Here is a 21,115-nt window from a genome sequence, read left to right as displayed (position 1 = left end):
TTTGTGACCCCCCTGAATTTATGAAAATAATTTAGAGGATATTTTATCAATTTTATCAATATCAATGTTGTTGCTAGGAAATGAGAGAATCTTAACTCAAATCTGAGCAATAGTTATAGTAACGTTTGTAAACGTTTTTATGGTTATTGTTATTGTTATATAAGGTATACTTCTTTCATACTCACATGCATTTATAAAAATAATAAAATACTTATTTGATCTATATCAATGCTGTTGCTAGGAGATTTTTACACAAATTTGATCAACTTTATGCTTGTATATTAACGTTACCATGGTTGTACAAGCAATACTTTCATTTAATCACGTTGTGGTTTATCGATGTTGTTGCTAGGAGATGAGAGAACCTTATCAGAATCTGTAAAATACCTATGTTTGTATTTAAACGTTTCCATGATGGTATTGTTGTTATTGTTAAGGGTGTGTGTGTGTGTGTATGATGCATATGGTTTTTGGGTGTATGGTTGAGACAACGTGAGCGTCCGTGGATGGATCTGGTAACAGCGTCGGCGTCGCGGCGAGCGCCGTGCACCAGTGACGCAACGGCGTGGCCAGATCCAAAACAAACGGTTACCCGAGCAACGATGTCGTGACGTCGCCCGATGACGTAAAACTCTGGAGCAGTGTAGTTATATATCGACGGCGTCGACTTGGAGCGTCACTGTGCTGCTCCGTGCGCTACCGCGACCGTGTCAGTGAATTTGCTAGTCCAAACTTTTATATTTTTCTACTTTTATATATAAAAAAAACACAACACACACAACAATATTATTACATAAAAAACAAATTGCATACAACACTGAATCAATCTACCGACCTATCTAATCGTACAGTTTGTTTATTGCTATTCGACCGCATCCTCAGTTACTTTGGGAAAAAAAGTTTTGTTAACACACACATCTCCTGCTGCAAACCTCTGTTATAATACACATTATCGTGTATAGTACGAGTCTTCAGAAGTTACAAAACCTCTACTGGTAAGTACATTAATATTTTATAATTTTTATCCCAAAAAAAACAATTATATCATATCAATAGAATTTTCTTCTGAATAAGTGAAACTCTAGGAAAAACTACGTTTTTTTTCTAATAGATGATAATTATGGGGTAAAGAGAGAAATAGACCTTGTAGTTGTAGTCACATGTGCATGCAGCAGTCGTATCTAAAGTGCTACTACAGCTGACTGGGAGAGCCCAGTTTCTGGGATGAGACCCACATCGAAAGGGCCGGGGTTTCGGGCGTGGATGTCGGCCACGGTGCAGGGGCCGGGCTCTGTGCCCTACATTACCTATAAATTCAATAGCGCCCTTCTGTACACACTCAATACTCGCACTCGTTACACACCACCACTCAATACTATTAACTTCATTACACGATGAAAGCCCTTAGTTACCGATGATCGGCCTTAGGTTGCACCAAAATTAGACGCCTTCGTGAAGAATTTCGGCCAGTTAATGGGCCGTTTTACACAATAACAATATTTTGTGCCAACTATTTTTCGTGCTTCTATTAATAAGCGCTTCGATAAATTTCCAACGTATCTGCTTACATTTATTTTCGCGTTAATAATTTTTAATAACACCTCTGGCACAGCTCTCTTTGGCTGTCCCCAACTTTCAAATTATTTCTTCATTTCCACAATACTTCTATTTCCATCCAACACAAAAATAATACTCTACAAATTAATTATTAACAATTCATTTACAATTACAAATATTTTATGAATAAAACCACTTCATTCCACATAAATGCACTTAATTCAATGAGAACTGTTTAGCTTTAATAACGAGTCTTTTTCATTCGCACTTTACACGCGGCCGATGAATTATTTATAAGAATAAATGAATACAATAAACGACAGAACAAGAACATCTACGTTATTTTAGTGTTTCGTATAACCTATGGAAATTAATATCTATTGTTTTTTTTTTCTGTAACCTTTGGATTTAACGAAGGTTACTTAAAATTTCTATACAATCTTTACATTTAATATGGAATTTTATTTCATTAAACTGAAGAAAATGCTAAATCATTTAACATTTCTAAACGAAATTGAATCAAAATTTATACACTTTTATGAATGAATATGTTCATTGAACAGCACGTGCTTTAGACTTTAGGATAAAAAAAAATATATATTTAAAACATGTAACTTAATGGAAACGTCGAATTCTTTGAAATTCATTACATGCGACTTTCGCAATAACAATTAATTAAAATAAATGTTTTAAAAGTTCTATAACACCTTAACAATTTTCTTCAATGTAATAAAGTAATAATATACAAGATATTATTGTGGTTTATCGAATTATTACAATATTTATACTATAAAAATTTAAAGTTTTTTTTTCTTTTTCACGCAAGATGCGCGACGAATCTGTTACGTAACGAAGCGACTGGCGATAATAAACGTTTTATGGTTGTAATAAAATAAAAAAATAAACAAAGGTATAAATATTGAATTAACAAAAAAAAAATATACGCGGTTTCGCGAAGAACAATCGAAGAGAAAAAAAAAACTTAATGGCAATTACAGAAAAGCAGTCTCGTTTTTTTTTTTCAATATGTTTTACTTTATTTTTACATGCATTAAATTAAGTCCACGCGTTTTGTTTTTTTGTGCAAAAAAAAAAACGTAATTTGCAATTAACATTTTCAATTAGTTTCACTTTCGAACAAGTCGTAATTTCATGCACTTTGAATTAAATTTTTTATCTATTTATTTAAAAAAAAAAAGATTTATTTTAGTTGTTTGTAGCTTATATGTAAATATGCCCTTAGTTCAACTAAGCTTTTATGTTTGAAACAATTTTTTTTTTATCCTGTGTGCACATTCATTTCGGTTTGTCTTTATTTTAGTTGGGGGGACAATGGGAACGTTCCAAAGCGACTCTCAGAAAAAGCTGCACTAAATCCGAGCTCAACTCCCAAAACAGAGCAATAACTTTTTTGCCCTTCTCGTATATTCTGCAACCTTCTCTCATGTTTATTTTTTTTTCGTGTACATTCAATCCCCTAAATGTACACGATTAAACTAGTTAAATTATGCACAGCAATTTAACTTCAACCTCGTTTATAAATACAATTTTATTAAGAATTTGACTTTATTATAACTAGACTAGTTTGGTAAATATTTCAATTTAAAGTATTTTTATCGGAATGTTCATTTTTTTGGCAATAATCATCCGTTGATAAGTGGAAATCGATTTAAGATTGCGAACTTGTAGAATTACAGGTAAAGTCATGATAGGACATTCCAAACCTGCTAAGATATCAAGTTTACCTGCTCTGAATCACATTAACAGATAATTCCATCGTATAATAAATATTGAATCAATCATCGACAAATAACTTACACTAGTTTTTATTTAATTTATCTATAATTAGGTCAAACGAATTGTATTTAATTTACAGTAATGCTGGTAGTTCCATTACAACTCATTCATTCATTAATCGCCTCACAAACTGGAAATATGCATCAAAGAACATCAAAAATTCATTACTATTTGATTTATTTTTTTTTTCCATTCGTAACGAAATACAATTTGGAAACACAATGGGACAATCTCTCGCTTTGTTGTTGTTTGTTATTATTTATTGTGTATTTTCCATTACAATCGTTATCATTGTTTTCCCAGCCTACGTAACGATAAATATTTATTCCTTTACGTCGCTTTTTTTTAAATTAGTTTACTTTATGGAAGAAATTACAAAAGAAAAATATACATGTATGCATAACCACGTACGTAAATCACCTTTTGTTTCCACCTTGTTGTTTTTTTTTTGCTATTTACTTAAATGAGTAGCGAATTTTTATAATTATCAATTATTATTTCAATGTAACAGTTTTAATTTTATACTTACATTTTGATACTTCTAAAGTCATCTAAATGGAAGCAATGATTTTTACAAATTTATTGAATTACATTTATTTATAGATTGTAAAAAAAACTGTCTAGTTTAACTTGAGACTTTTCCAAGAAACAACAAAAAAAATATGAACAAATGTCATTGTTTATATACAGTAAATGTCAATGCTTGTTTGTTTTTTCACTATGGTTACTGTCTTTGTAAATCCTTCACCTAAATATTTCGTAACGTAAAGTCAACTCACAAAAAAATAAATCAAATACCAAAAATCACAAAATCGTATAGATTCTTATTGAATTTTGATTATAAAAATTACTTTTTCTTAAATATCTTGGATTTAAACCATTTATATTAATCTATGATTCATTGAAAAAGTGTCGCAACGTTTCGCAAAATTTTTGAAGATCATCTTCTTTTTATGACCTTCAACCGCGAGACATCTTTGCAAATCACGGCTATTAATGGGATATAAACTATTAATATAATCAATCTTGTATAGATTTAGAAATGTTACAAAATCAGTGTTAGTGTCAAAGTCAAAGAAATCATGTCTCAAAAAATGAGTCGCAATAAATTGGTATGAGAATGCAGTCGCAGTTACATATAATTTTTTTTCTGTTAATCATAAAATTCCGTACAAAGTTCAATTGGAGTTGCTAAAATGAAATGTTTCAACTGTAGAGGAGATTTCATAACGTCCAGATAACGTAGATACAGTTAAAAATAAATCTGTAGGATGATCGAAAAAAATCTTTTTTTTTGTTGGAGATGAGAGCAAAGGACGTGCATTTCGAGATAATCCATACAATACGATTTTGCATAACATTTCTCAAAGACCTCAATTATTTAACTGCTCGTTAAAACCGTCCGGTTTGGCCTTAAGAGCAGAAAAGTTTACGCTTCTATTATTTAGAACGAAAACAAAAGGCCGGTTTTAACGGCTGGTTATCGACCCAAGCTTGCTTTTTACGTAACATCCGAAGAAAACGTTCTTTAATAATTCGTGTACGAAATTAAAGCGCTACACTTTCACTCAATTTTGTTAACTGCATATCACGCAATACATTTATATATTTTTTTAAGTATACATTGTACATGAATTTCCATCGTTATCAGAGAGGACATTAAAAGTATGTTAGCTAGCTACACACTAAACTGGCTGCGATAAGGTTATCAGTTTATACCTGTAGAGAATATTAATTATTGCAGGTACAATAGTAACGTTGATTGTGTGTGTGTGTGTTCACGGTTGAGAAACAAATTGAATTAGTCGACATCAATGACAGTTGTCTGCAAGGACAATGCGCATTATCTCTTGAGATGATAAGGAATTTGCAAAATGGGTCAATGCTCCTTCTCCAACCCAGATCCATAGACGAGATTACGCAAATTTGATTATTCATCCTTGCATTCAAAAAAAAAATCTTTGATAATTCGCAGCTTATGTAACACTATTATTACTACTTAAAAATTCTGAGATGTTACATTTATTATGTATAAGTGTGTCACTCAAAGGTAAATCCAATGATATAGTAATAATAATACAGTTTGGAAAGGAAACTGCTGTTTTATTTGTACTTCTTTGTGACCCAAGGTTTCGTGCTTGTAATATTATTTATTATTATTTATTGCAAGACTGTTTGGGATTGCGGACAGTTTTATTGTAATCGAAGAAGGTCAATGCCACACTCACATAAAAAAAAAAACAAACAAGCGCGCGCGCTCTTACACAATCGATGTGCAGACAAATTATAATAACAATATTAATTAGCTAATTAATTATGCAATGATGATTCGATGACCTCTGCATCTTTTTCCCCTCTTATGATCCTTGAAGAGTGTAGGGCAACAGTCTTCAAGGATCATAGTTATCATTTCGAACTGATGTCTATCCTTTCGTGCTGCCAATTGGCTAGAAGCGATAAAAATCGTCGGGATCGAAGCCAGGAATCCCGATCCTGGATCAGTCTCTCTAAGTTTGTTCGTGTGCCTCTACGAACCACTATTTATAATCCCTTGTTGTTCGGAGGTGACAAGGCTACACCTAACATACGAGCGAGAGCACTGAAATTTTCAATTGTTTACAGCGAGCAGACGGTTTGGCAACGTGGCATTCCCATTTGGAATTCCTCTGCTGGATCATTCAATGCTATCCATCGTTGTTCTAATTATTCCCAAAGATTCCTTATACTTATCCAACAGAGAGTTGCAGAGTTCCACTGGACAAATACAATTAGCTGATCATGTAATGATTACTAAGGTTACCAAATTATATTGTTTATAAACAAATGTAAAAACAATTACTATAGAAAACAAAAGTTTGAATAACAGAATTGACCTTTCATTCTTTTGTGCTTAAATTAAAGCTTAACAATGCTTTGATTTTGGGTTATAATGAATGATGATTAATGCACAACATGTTTTAATTCGATGATATGTGTTATCAAAAGGGAGGGAAGCGGATAAATCCTGAACAATATAACGTTTAGTTGGTGCGCACAAAAGGCAGTGATCGAAACGATGATTGATAGCTGGATTATATATGGTTCAAGTGTTCGAGAGATCCCCGCGTGCGAAGGGTGGGTTTAGTCCCCCTAATATTTGTATAGGAATCATATATGTAATATTATTAGCCCAATGACAAGTTCGAAAACAAGCTAAACAAACAACGATAGAATCTGGATGATTGAAGAACTCAAATCCATATAACACAGAATTGAACACGACTTATCTAGTTTATTTGTTTTAAATATGCTTATGTAATCTTCCTAAAGCCAGATGTTTTAACGCTCCAATTGTTGTTGTAACAATTTGGAAAGGAATCGAAGAAGTCGATGATTGAATTGTGTCAGTTGTTCTATTCACGATGTACGCACACTTGCGCTTATAGTATATAGTAAGTAATAGAAGTGTAATTGCGGATCAATTGAATTTCAATTAGGTCGTCCTCGAACTCCTGGGTCAAGATCATAATTGATACGAGCTCAAATAATAAATAGTCGGATATCGTGCGACATTTACCAGACACGCCACGCTTTCTTCTATCTAACATGAAAATACATTCCGTGCGCAGCTTTTTATACTTTTCCCTTCTTCCTTCCATCACCGTCCATCACATTCAATTAATTATCACGAAGTGTTATTTTTAACAAACGCTGTTTGTTTTTCTTTCTTTCATTAGCGAATGAATTAAGTAATTAGCAACAAAAATCGATATGATGAAAAAACAAACTTATTTGATAATCCATAAACGAAATTAATTAATCCAATATGAAAACGTTTATATAACGTAATTTAATTAATCAAGTTTTTATTATAATTAATCGGAAACATTTTTTTACTTGAAAAATCAATATTATGAAAAAACAAAATTATTTGATAATCCATAAACGAAATTAATTAATCCAATATGAAAATATTTATATAACGTAATTTAATTAATCAATTTTTTATTATAATTAATTGGAAACATTTTTTACTTGAAAAATCAATATTATGAAAAAACAAACTTATTTGATAATCTATAAACGAAATGAATTAATCCAATATGAAAATGTTTATATAACGTAATTTAATTAATCAATTTTTTATTATAATTAATCGGAAACATTTTTTTCTTGAAAAATCAATATTATGAAAAACCCACTCAATAAACACATTTTCAACGTAATTTAATTACTTTTTTTTAATAGAATTAAGAACTTTAATTTAATTATAATTAATTATGAGAAAATGTATTAGAAATAACTAAATTTTATCAATTAACATACATTATTCCAATTCCTGAAATTGATTGTAAAAAAAAACATAAATTGTTGTTGGAAACATTTGATTACAGCTTTAATCTGATATATTGATTTTTCCTTCTATATTCATTATTAATAGGTCAATCGATTTGATTCGTAATACGCGATAAGCTGTGCACATGTTTCCATATTATAATTTATTTTTTCTATTATCGAACAGATAAAAAAAAACCATCATCATGAATGAAAACGCAGCGAATTTGCTTGCAAAGCATTAGTGAAAAGTGCAAAATCTCAATTTGCAAACGAGATTTTGCATGCAAATCATATCAACTTCCGTCATCACGATTACAATTTACTTATTCTACATTATTTATTTATAATTAAGATTATCAATGAGATTCAGCTTAATTTACTACAATTTATCAACATTGAAATCAATTTTTTTCTTTCATAATTCTTGAAAATTAATAAAGTTTATTTTAAATAGAATACAAAAATAATTTGGACTTTGGCGCTTACAAAAATAGCTTCAAGCTATTTTCGATACACGAATGAAACAAAACAATTTTGTTTTTTCGTTAATAACATTTGTATTTTTCGTACTCAATGCTAATACTATGCTTTTTTTTTGTTTTACTTATGTCAAAGTTATAATTACATTTTGTGTGATTCATTTCATGTTCATATTTGTAAATTTAAAACAAAAATAATGGATGATATTTCATAAATCATTTTCAACGCCCACTTTAAAAAAAAAAATAGATATACATTTAGATGATATTTTCATTAAGTGAAGATTAGTTTAACATATGTCATGGAATTTTGATGGCCCAATTTGTATTATTTCAGATAGTTAATAATGAGTTTAATTTAATGATTTTGTAACATGAAATTACATTTGGACTACTTTATTAATTGATGAAGCGTAACGATTTTGTACAAAATACTTGGGTGATGACCTAAAACTAACTTTGTTATACAAATGCATTAAATCGATTTGTTAGAAATATCCACTAATGTCCTGTAATTTCATGCAGCAGCTAATGATTTTTTTTGTCCTTAATGTCCTTTCTACATTGTTACAAACAAAAGTTATTTATAAGTATTTGATAGTAAATGTTTATTTTTTTTCTTCATGACTACTCGTATAAAATTCCAATTAGAATAATCAAACGCAACATTACTAATTGTTTTTTGTTGTTGTTGTTGCAGGTATAGCTTACACAAGGTTTCCAGTTTAGACATCAGCAATCAGGTAAACAAAAAGTCCAATGTTTGTTTAATTTTTGTATCATTACTCAGGAAGAAATATGATATTTCTTTCTGCATTATTTTTGTATAAATCAAATAAAATCATTCATGCGAAGTTCTAGAAATTGAAATTATTTAATTGTAATAATTACATTGATTGCAACATTACAAAATAAATTTTAAAAAAAATGCATGAATCATTGATATTATGAGAAAAATATGATTGTGTATTGAAGTAATAAACAAATGTTTATGGCTGCAATTGAAATATTTGCGCAAACGATTGGTTTTGGTGCATATACACATCATTTGTGCATATTTGCGAGAGACCAGACGAGCTAAATTACGACTCACGTGTCGCACGTTTGTGACGTAACGTCGACCTTGAGGACCGCATTACTACACATGTAGGATGTTATTAAATGGATCTGTATTGCGTGTGCACACGGAATCCGAAGTACACACAACATGCACCAAAAAAAAAAAAGATAAATTATTGAAGAATCTACTTCGGATGTTGGCCTGGTTTTCGTCCACGCGCTCCTTCCTCATCCGCTCCGACGTTCCAAGATCGATCGGATGTAATCAGAGACACCACCTTCCTACATCTGTGCAGATGGATATAAACCAGAAACTTTCCAGCCTTGATTACGCTCAAAAACTGTACGGCGCAAAGTATTTGTGACGTGTACGTACGACTTCATGGAAAAGTTAAGCTGCGATGCGATAGTAGTATAAAATATGCTTCTTTTATTTATAAATCAAGGCCTTCGTAGTTTAATCCTATTATTTCGTTGAATCGGACCACCGTTTGAGGAATGGAAACAAAACATTCTTCGTCGGAGATGTGGGTTAATCCATTGAGCTCCGAATCGATGCTGTTTATTAATATCCCCAAGTTTCTCTTGTAATAATGCTTCGTCGTAAAACAGCACGAAACTATTAAGTCTTGCATTATTGAAGCAATCAATGTTACAGTACAGTAAAACATGAAATAATAATCATACTTTAATGGTTCAAAGCTTCAAAGGATGAATCCTAAAAAAGGATAGTTTTAAAAGCTACAAAAATCATTGATATTACACAAGTTAAAACAAAAGAAAGTTTTGTGACAATTCGACCGTGCCAATAGTAATTTCGTTCACCTTGATTATCCTCTCGTATTTCCTGCTAGAAATCTTCGGTTGTTGCGTAACCTGGACCGCGCCGCCGATTAATCACCAGAGTTACGAGATCCGAAACCAGAATACGTAACGAAATCCATACCCGTGAGCATGACAAGCTGAATAATAAGTAAAGTATAAAACAAAATTGCGAATTTTCCACCAATTTACTTTTAACAGTTTCTACTCTCCTTATCCAACGAAACGATCCGTGATGGCACGTGAACAACAGTTTTTTTTTTTATTATTTTCATCTTACATAAAGCGACGCAAAGGAGATGGAACAAAAAAATGGAAGAAAGAATGAATGATAATGAAAACATGCAATAGCTATAAATATTTGTTAGGAGAGAAATAAAAGTTAGCATATTTGCTCCAGTTTTGCTAAAGTTTTTGGAGCGGATTCCCGAAGGCTTCATCTTAGTTAAACTTAGTTTTCGGAAATGGGAAAACAACAGGAATAAAGTTTATACAGAATAAACTAATTGCTTGGGTATAAAGAAAAAAATGCATTTATTGCTCCATTCATAACTGATATGATTAGATAGTTTCAATTTCAGTTTTTATTTTTTATCAGCGCGATAAAGCGTGCATTCAATTAATGGAATATAATGATGATAGTGGACAGAACAAAAACAAAAAGTGATATGTGTGTGTGTGGAAATATTGCCAAGGCGAGCAACAATGATTCTCTTCGAACAACAAACGTATTATGCGCTGTGTGTTCTTCACTTGGGGTTTAGGGAATCCCGATCATTTAATTTGTCTTCACACAATGGTTAGGTAATTAGATGTTTACTGAAAAAAAAAAGTAATAGAAAAACAAGTGTGATTGGTAAGTCTTGCACCGCGAATAATAAGGACGTACGAAATTCGCAGAACTCGAATTGCAGTTGTTACCAAGAAGAAAGAAGAAAAAAAAACATCAAACTTATTGACATATTTACATAAACCTCAATGCTGCATATAAATATTTATATTTTGTAAATTAAATATTATATTTGTTTGCAGTTTAATTACATAAATATTTGCGTTTTCCAAGCACAAAGAGTTTAGTCTACTTGAATTTAAGAAGCAGTATCAAAATTTTGTATAAATAAACAAAGAAATTCGGTATCAGTTACATACTATATTTCCTTGATTTATTATAGAAAATTGAAGTCAAGATTGAATATTTTCTCCTTATCATTTGCTACCTGAGAAATACGAATATTTTGGCCTACATTTTCACGACCATCCTTGACAAAGACCCCAACAAAATGTAGCGCATTTGCTGTATTTATAAATGTTAATGAAATTCGCAGAACTCGAATTGCAGTTGTTACCAAGAAGAAATAAGAAAAAAAAACATCAAACTTATTGACATATTTATATAAACCTCAATGCTGCATATAAATATTTATATTTTGCACACTAAATATTATATTTGTTTGCAGTTTAATTACATAAATATTTGCGTTTTCCAAGCACAAAGAGTTTAGTCTACTTGAATTTAAGAAGCAGTATCAAAATTCCGCATAAATAAACAAAGAAATTCGGTATCAGTTACATACTATATTTCCTTGATTTATTATAGAATATTGAAGTCAAGATTGAATATTTTGTTCTTATCATTTTCTACCTGAGAAATACGAATATTTTGGCCTACATTTCCACGACCATCCTGGACAAAGACCCCCACAAAATTTTGTTGTGCTGTATTTATAAATGTTATCCAAAACGGTTCAAGGCTCCAGAATAGGGCCGTAACGAGTGACGGAAACGAAACCAAAAAAAAAACTATTGGCCCAAAACTCCGGTCAATTTTGTTGTCCATTCCATTTGCTGCGTTCAGACAAAAGACCACAGTAAAAATAAATACAGCATGACATTTTGACGCAGTTTGTGCAAACCGTAACGCCCAATTGATTGCGTTTGCGACAATGTTATACGATGATTTTAGTTTTTTTTCAGCCCGAGGTGAAAACGATAAATTCAATTATACAATAAAGCAAGGTCGATTGACGTTATCATTGGACCGACGCGATAAAGGCTAAATTGGAAAATTGATGTAACAATGAAGCAAAATAAAAGTTATTATCAAAATTATGGAATCACGTGAATTTTTACATTAAATTTAACTTGTTAATTAACGTGACCACTGTTTGTTATGGGATTATACAATATTTATACAATTACGTTCATTTACTTAATACGTATTTACCACTTGATAAGACGCAGAAAATCTTAATTAAAAACTGTTTTATCTTCGTTACTTAAATATTAGTTAATTCATAAGTTTTGAATAGTTTATATTATTTAAGGCTCAATTTTGTGTATTGAATAATCAACTCGTATTATTACGTATTATTTATAATATTGCTGTCAATCATTATTAAAGTCATATTTTTATATCACAAAGCATACATATTCAAAGAATAACATTCGATTTAAATACAAAAAAAAATAGGAAGAAACGTAAGGCGATTTCCTTTGAAGTTTTCCCATGAAACGCATAACAGTGGAAAATCACGAATGTGTGTATATACAATTTTTTTCTTGAATGAATTTACAAGATTTACGTTTAATATTTACGTCTTTAAACATATACACTGCGCGTATATTTATAGATTAAATGGATAAAATTAAAAAAAAAATTGTTAGATTTTATTAAAAAATAAATCTTTGAGATTTCATTTAAGAAAATAAGAAAATTGTTTACGTAAGATTTCTTAGCAATTCTGAATTTGCAAGAAATTAAATACAGGCGTTTATAATAGATATTTTTTTTTGCTTTTCGCGCAATTGGGAATTTCGCAAGGCTCGTCGAAAAACGTTTTGGAAGCGCCAGCACACGGATATAGAACCAGAGAGTGCGCGTCGTGTATCCTTTTGTTTTATTTTTACGTCCTTTTGAGATTTGTACGTGGCGTGGAAAAAGGCTATTATAAATAAAACATCCCGGATTTTAAAAATACTCGCATCTCCTTCGTCTCAGTTGTTGTGTGTGTATATATATAATTTTTTTTCCTGAAGACGTAAACATTATAACGTCAAGTATTTTTATTACTCGAAGATTCGTGTTTTTCTAACATATTTTCCTCATCAAGGATGAAAAATACAACTTCTCTTTTGTGCTTCGCACATTGCGTTTTCGCTAACGCACGTATACGAATGTAATCAATTGAGGTCGAGCAACGAAAATGAAATGCAGAAGAAGAAAAAATTGGATCAACGGGGATAGGCCTTTATGGGAATTTATTGGTAGTCATAAATGGATGAGAAACTCAAGTGAACGAAACGGTCTTCTTCTTCATCGCTCCCCCTTGAATCGGGGTCGTCCTGGAGGATCGATATTTTATACTGCCAACGCCCGGTTGCCTTAGACACAATGACACACAATATCCGAAGAAAATTAACTAGAGAGTATCAAAGACGGCGGCGGCGGCAACGACGACGTCTTCTCCTTTACTTCCACCTCATCCTCGTGATGCGATTGTTATGACATTTTTGGCACGGGTGAATCACTGGTTAAGTAGCAGGTACCGATTTGGCATCTCATCTGGTCTCAAGCTGTGTGTGTGTCTGTATCTTACGGTGACGTACGGAATCTAGGTGGTTCCAAATTTATTTTAGAAGCGCATTGCAGTGTGTGTGTTTTTGTGTGACCTTTAATCCCAAAGATTCGGCGCGCTCTTCGAGCCAAATCTTTCCTAAAAAGATCAACGGCGACATTTAATTAGCGCATCCATCCATCCGTCCAACTGCAACAACACACGCATTATGTAGCAATTGTGGCGGCTCCCGCGAATGAGCAATACCAACAAGCTCGTGATCCTAATTTCTCCCGTTTTGTTTCTTTCTGCTGCTCTTGCTTCTTGCTTAATGCGCGATCTAGGAAGTACCGAGCAAACACAGTTGACACGTGGTGGCGTGTTCAATAATGGATTACATTTACGATAATTGTATAATATTTCTATTCCAATACCCGTGCGTTGTAAATATCGGCGAGGAAAAGCCTTGGGATCGTTCGTTTTCATTTATTTACATTACTTTTTTTTCTTTCCAGAATTTATGCAATCGCTTTGACCCAAAAGAAAATATGCTACTTTCTATTCCTTGACACAAACTTCTGCATAATCCAATGAATTTTACGATTTTTTTACTTAATTGTTGTTCAAGGACTTTTCATTGTACATTTAATTTGTAAATTATTTAAAACTTTATATAATTATAATATCCAATTACGTCCATACAAACAAATTCGTTTTCTGGAATGAACTTCAATGGGTCTAAATATAGCTGGAAAGAAAATAAGTAATCAATATACGCGTCACTGATGACGTGGGTTTGGATTTGATGAAGGCACGAGCAAGGAAAATACCAAATTAAGGACGAATATCTAGTGAATTATTATTAATCTTTCACTGTGATTACAAAGCAATTCCTCAATTTATATTTATTATATTCCTATTACCTTTCATCCCCAAAACCAAATTATTGAAATCTATTTTCGTTTCTCTTCCATTTTGATTTAGGTCAAACTTTTGCAACTTTGAAGTACTTTACGAGCAATAAAAATTCACATTTGTGTTGTAACATAAAACTTATATTCGATTGAATATAGAAGTAATTGTTGTTAAGGGAGGGTGCAATCTTGATGGCATTTTCGTGTTAAGGAAAATAAAAATAAAAGAGTTCAAAAATGATGATCGACTTGGCTGAATGGGTTTTCGCGTGGTTCGAATAATTTTAATTGCAAATTTTTCGGATACCGATCGGATGGGGTGGAAATGCGGGCACATGCGATGGGATATTATTATTTTTAAGAAGGTTTCTCCTCCACTACCAATTCCGACCCCGGCCATTGTTTGAAGGGAGGTAAAGGAAAAACCGCTGGAAAATCGATAAAATAAACGTGGATTCTAGTGTGTGTTTGTGTGCGAACGGGGGCGGCATTAAAATGCCTTATTTGCGTGGGGCGGCATTAATTTATGTTCTGTTTGATAAGCGAATTTATGTATTTTTATTGCCCTTAATTCCTCCATGGCATTTCGCTTAAATTTCACCACAAACACACACACAACAACAACATAAAACCAACCCCGAAATTTATTCCGACGTTTCACCACGTTTTGCACGAGCTCTTCCATTAAACCTAGATCATTTCTGCATAATGGAAAACTTATTGTTGGAATACAAACGTTCCATTCGCATATTACATCTTGTAACTTACGTACGAAAAGTTTCGAATTACGTCTGCATTGTTACATTTAGACGTTATCAAGTTCTTAACATTATTTAAATCTGTACAAATTCACATAATAAACTTAAGATAATTATAAGAATGTAGAAAGATTTAAATAATCTATGCAAGAAATATACGATTGTTGGCGCAATACCAAGAAAAAAAAATGAATAATCCTAGGAATTATAAAACGTTCGAACGAAATGTTAAAATTCAAAATAAAAACTTAGAAGCTTTGGATAAATTCCAAACGGACAAGATTACCAGAATTAAGGATCCTATACATCGAGGAAATCACCATTTCAGTTGTATGTTAATACTGGTTAAAATTAAGAAATATGGAATGTTCAATGTCTTTGCTAATTGATCAAACATAAACTGAAACGTCAATGTTGATGATGGTGATTCATGTAAATGGTTTCATTAAAAACTTTAATTCGTAATGGAGTCTCACTTCCTTTACAATTAGAGTTAATGCGTTTAGCACGGAGGCAAACAAACAAACGGACATCTCGTGCCTTCCTGCATCTATCTCAGAGCTGTGGCGTTAAATTGGATTCGTGCTTTAAAGAAGCTCCAAAGAAGACAACAAGAGCAAAAAAAAAAGAGAGGAGTAAATAGTTTCAAAGTAGAACGAAAAACTTATTGCGAATTACGTAAGAGGAATGTGGGTCGATATGCCATAACCATCGACGTTAAGTTTCTGTCAAAGACGAACTTTCTTAACGAAAAAAAAACATTAAATTGGGTTTGGATGAAAGGAATTTTATTAGTTTCTAATCTGTTTTGCATTACGATCAAAGTTTTCTACTAAAATCAAGATATTATGATTCTGTAGTAATTTACACATCAATAGAGTTTTTTAAGTGAAGGAAAAGTCTGATTCTATCAAATACAACGATCATCGTAGTATAAACTGTTAAAACTGTCGATCGTACTTCTTATATTCCATCTTTCTGTACTCGTTTTATTTTCGTACGAATTCCGCACTCGTGACTGAAATATTCACAAAATCTATTTTCGTATGAATGAACCCATCCGAGTTTTCACTTTGGCGTGTAAAAAGCGTCGGTGTGCCTCCGCAGTTTGGCGAAAAACATCATGAGAAAGAGAGGAAAAAATTAAAAGGAAGGAGGCATAAGCGGGACGTGTTGGTACCGAAAATAAACCTCGGACTCATCCCGAATGCATTTCATCATTATATTCTATTTATAATAATCATTGCCCGAAGCACGGGGAGGATTTTTTCGCTCTGGAAATAGACTACCAGTTTTTCTTTTCTTATTTTCACTCTGCATCTTGTGCTACTCTTTTCATCCAGTTTTGAGTAGTATTTTTTGTTGGAATTAAACGTGAGATGCAAAATTCGATTTGGCTGAATGGAGGGATGATGGTTGGAGGGTGAATATGCGAGAGGGGGAGATGAAACGTACGGCCTAGATGTTTTGGGTGTGACCTAGTTTTGCGTATTCATCCCGAATGCGGGGTAGCTGGAGGGTGGATGAAGAGGGTGGAAGGCGCGAGCGAGAGAGACCCGGTGGATGCCTCGGTTTATTGATCGTGAGGACCGCTTTTGCCGCTGCTTTAATGGCCTTTTTATCAAAGATTAACGCGCTTAATCTACCTCCCCTGCACAACTTTGGTACGCAAAAATCTTTGTAATAAGACTCCTCTCGAGATCACTTATCTTACCTTGTAGATACAATAACCAATATTAATGAATTTACACACTCAGCTTCACAAGAAGATACTTCACAGCTTTTATGATCAAAACCAATAACAAATTGAAAGGAAATTATTAGAAAATATAGTTGTTCTTAATATTTCAAAGAACTACTCAAAATTAACTAAATTAAAAGTGTTTTTCTTGTTTCAACTTTAAATGGAAACGCGGATTCGTTTACTTGCTATAATGTTTTACAGACCTCTTTGTGAAGACTGGAAAACCTGGATTGCTATAAATCCCCGGGAAGGGGATTAAATTGTATCGATTTGATTGAAAAATCCGCTACGCACGAAGGGTATTAAATTTAGGATCATTTATTAAATTGAAATTAATCCCCCTTCTCGAGATTGAAAGGCATTATTAAAAATAATACTTATATTCGATCGTTTAGTAAATTTGAAATGTGAAATATATAATTATTATACATATAAAGTTGTGCAAATTTAATAACATTCATTGTAAAATGTACTCCTCCAGCAACTGCATAGTTAACCCACATTTCAAATTTAGTATAATTTGTATGCAACAAGAGTATTGCTCTGGAATCGAGATGGTAATTCAGATTTATCTGCAGACGAGGCGAGAAGAATGGATAAAATTAATTCTCTTCTTTTAAATCCTGAAATGGGTCATCGGCGAAAAAAATAAGTTTTGACCTAAATAATTGTCGAATGGTAGTTAACCTACATTTGTCTTTGATCATATTTCCAAACAAAATTTACTCAACGCGTAAATATTGTAGCAGCAATAATATTTGTGCGCTTATATTTATAAATCATAAAAAAAAAATATATAATCAATACCGTCTGGAATGCATATAAATATGTTGTTGAAGGAGTTTAAAAATCAATATTTAGATTATAACTGTTTTCTGTTAAAATTTAATAAAAAAAAAAATGAAGTTGTTGTCAGCTCGAAGAATTGCCGTTGCGAATTAACGCGGCTTTACAAATTGATCGTATAGAAAGCCGTTGTTTCCTTATTAAAATCCGCCGATTAGTGACGTCGAGTTCCGCCGATTTTCCGCTATTTTCATGTAACGATTGCATAAGTTGCATATCCAGCAACAGCGGAGACAAACAAGATGTTTCAGCAAACTGTTTGTTTTTTTTTCGTGTGTTCGGCTGTTCGTGTCGGTGCTTTTGTTGTTATGCATTTAGTAAACTGTGTGACATAACGCGTTGTATTGAATCAATAGTAATCTAATTAGGTGCAATTCGAATGGTAAATACGGGTCAAGGTATTGATTATATTACAACCAAATAGAATGTGTGGAAACCTTACACGAGGCTAAAGCTTTGTACAGTATTAATAATAAGATACCTTTTGTGTTGAAGGCTGCAAATATTGTATTGTTCTCATCTTATTGTATTTTTAATTTATAAATTATAACACTTTATATAATTTGATTAAAGTTTAGCCTTGCTCAAAGATCTAAATATGAAAATTGTAATTTGTTTATTAATATTTAATTAATTTGTGTTATTTATTTGCTTGCAGATAAAGTACCTTCCATAAAGACGAAGTTAGATGCTTTGAAAGGATTATAGCATTGTTACTGATCGAGCGTGGAACTTGAAAGGGATAAATAAAATTACAAGAAAGTAAAAGAAAAAGCCAATCAAGATGCATATAGAGGTGCAGATCGCTCTAAACTTCGTAATTTCGTACCTGTACAACAAACTTCCTCGCCGTCGCGTGAACATCTTCGGGGAAGAATTGGAGAAAGCTTTAAAAGACAAATTCCAGGGTCACTGGTACCCCGACAAGCCCTTCAAGGGATCGGCTTTCAGGTGCCTGAAGACCGGAGATCCGATCGACAAGGTGCTCGAGAAGGCTGCTAGAGAGAGCGGCGTACCGATCCAAGACATCCTCGAGAACCTTCCTCAAGAGTTGGCCGTGTGGGTCGATCCCGGTGAGGTCAGCTACAGAATCGGAGAGAAGGGCGCCGTCAAGATCCTCTTCAGCGAGAAGACCGACGTGCAGGACGAGAACTCCGCCGATCGCGAAGTCACCAAAACTTTCAACCCTGAAGCCCAATGCTTCAGACCAATCGAATCCGTCGGCTGCAGCCTGAGCAATCTCACCCTGTCCCCGAAATCTGTGACGCCGTTCACCGGAAACCATCCGACACAGCAGCAGCCACCGGTCGGATCGCAGCTATCCTCCGTCATCCAATCTGCTAACGTCAACCAGAACGTCGTCCCCAACAATCTCAACCATCTCTCCTCCTCACCATCGCCCACCTCGTTGGCCAACTCCTACAAGGGATCACCATCTCCCGTTCCTTCTTTCATACCACGAACCACGACTCCGCTCACCTTCACCACGGCCACATTTGCGCAAACCAAATTCGGCAGTACAAAACTTAAAACTAGCAGCAAACGCGCCAACAGGTAAATACAATTATCAATACAATTTTTTAACCAAATTTCTTACGAAACTATTTTCCATGAAAAGCAATTTACTAGAATTTCATCATTTCCCTTATATTTGTTTAATAACATCGTAAACACAGATAGACGATTCTTATCAACGTCGCGATTGTTATTTATTTACTATGACTTAATAATTACAAATCTGAGTCATAGAAATTTTAATTAAAAAACTAATTGATCAAATTTCACAAACACTTATTGATCTTAGCCTACTAATGACCTAATTTAAATTATTAAGAAAGCTTATCAGTTTATGATTCGTAACTCCTTATCGAAAGTCATTATATTTTGTTCATTTTCATAACTAACAGTAATTAGTCGTTAAGTTAAATTAGTTCTATTATGATTATTATAATTTGTTCTTCTCTTTTCAGGATGTCTCCAACTGAATTCAGCAATTACATAAAACAGCGCGCGATGCAGCAACAGATCCATCAGCAGCCGCCTCATCATTCTCCTGGAGGTCGCGCCGTCTCTCCAGATCCTTCCTACTACTACACCCATGGTCCGTACGGACACCATGGACCGCATCGTTCCATGTTCGAGTCTTCCACTCAGTTCCTCAGTCCGGACATTTACCCAGGAAAGATACCTTTCGAACATGCGGCGGCCAACCAATCCGTGGGTCCCTTCTATCAACCCAGCAACCCAACGGTAATGGCCAACTCGCCCAGCGCCCCAACCACCCCTCAAGACAGCGGAAAGATCTTGGACAACTGGCCATACACAGCGGCTGGCCAATACCAGCATCTCCTCGTCGCCAACTGAGATAACTAGGTGCTCCTGCGATTTTACTTACTTTAGCTCTTGTCTATCTTACCACAACAACCGAAAACACCAAACGAACTATGTCAAAAGGATGAAAGCGGAAAAAAAAGACCTATGGATAAATCTAGTAACACAGGGAAAAACACACACACACTGAGAGAGAACGAAATATAGAAAGAAAAAAATGTCGGCGCGGGCGCAAACAATATAACTACTAAGTACCTAACTACTTAGCATAATCTAGACTATTTCTCGTATAGTAGTTAGCACGATAATCTATTTTTAAAAGAAGTTCCTTATCGATGAAATATAAAGTAATACGTGTACATATAGAATTTTTTTATAACGTTTCTTACTTTTTTAATTTAATAATAAATAATATATTTAATGAATATTACTTATTAGGCGTTTATTAATTTGATTAATCTCTTCGTTTTCGTTGCATTGAAATCTCAAAACTATTTAGATTAAAAAAAATAAAAAGGAAACAGAACTAATGCGAAGTGTTGAATAATAAGTACAATAATGATGTGTCGAGATTTATTGCGAATCCACAGCCAGGTGGAAGAAAGAAAGGAAGTGATGAGTGAGAGTGAGAAAAAGAGAGAGAGGGGAGAAAGAGAGAGCAAACTGAATGTAATATTTTTTTATCTGAGAGAAAAATTTGAATACTCAAAAGACGATTTATTAGTGGAAAAAAACAATTTTGGAGAAAATCTCGTGGAGCTGCAGACATAGTTTCGTTGGGTAAAATACGCAAGAGCCGAAGGACTACAAAACAAACAAAAACAAACCACAGAAGAGGAGGAGGAAAAAGAAGATGAATGAAAATCAACTTAGTAATAATTTATATCTTTCTTATTAAATCTAATTAAAGAAGAAGAAAAAAAATCGTAAAAGAAAA

General features: G+C 33.1%; 1 protein-coding gene across 1 annotated transcript; it reads left to right on the top strand.

The window, feature by feature from the left end:
• The first annotated feature begins 670 nt into the window (after positions 1-670).
• On the top strand, positions 671-20,346 carry LOC108563841 (protein Tob1-like). The gene is made up of 4 exons (XM_017922636.1): positions 671-995; positions 8,851-8,893; positions 18,506-19,401; positions 19,818-20,346. The coding sequence occupies exons 3-4, from the start codon at positions 18,632-18,634 to the stop codon at positions 20,209-20,211; spliced, it is 1,164 nt and encodes a 387-aa protein (XP_017778125.1). The 5' UTR covers positions 671-995; positions 8,851-8,893; positions 18,506-18,631; the 3' UTR covers positions 20,212-20,346.
• Positions 20,347-21,115: the final 769 nt, after the last annotated feature.

The sequence above is a fragment of the Nicrophorus vespilloides genome, unplaced genomic scaffold (assembly GCF_001412225.1).
Source record: "Nicrophorus vespilloides isolate i.1.1-1 unplaced genomic scaffold, Nicve_v1.0, whole genome shotgun sequence".
Lineage (NCBI taxonomy): Eukaryota > Metazoa > Arthropoda > Insecta > Coleoptera > Silphidae > Nicrophorus > Nicrophorus vespilloides.
This window is presented reverse-complemented; position numbering and strand designations above follow the sequence as displayed.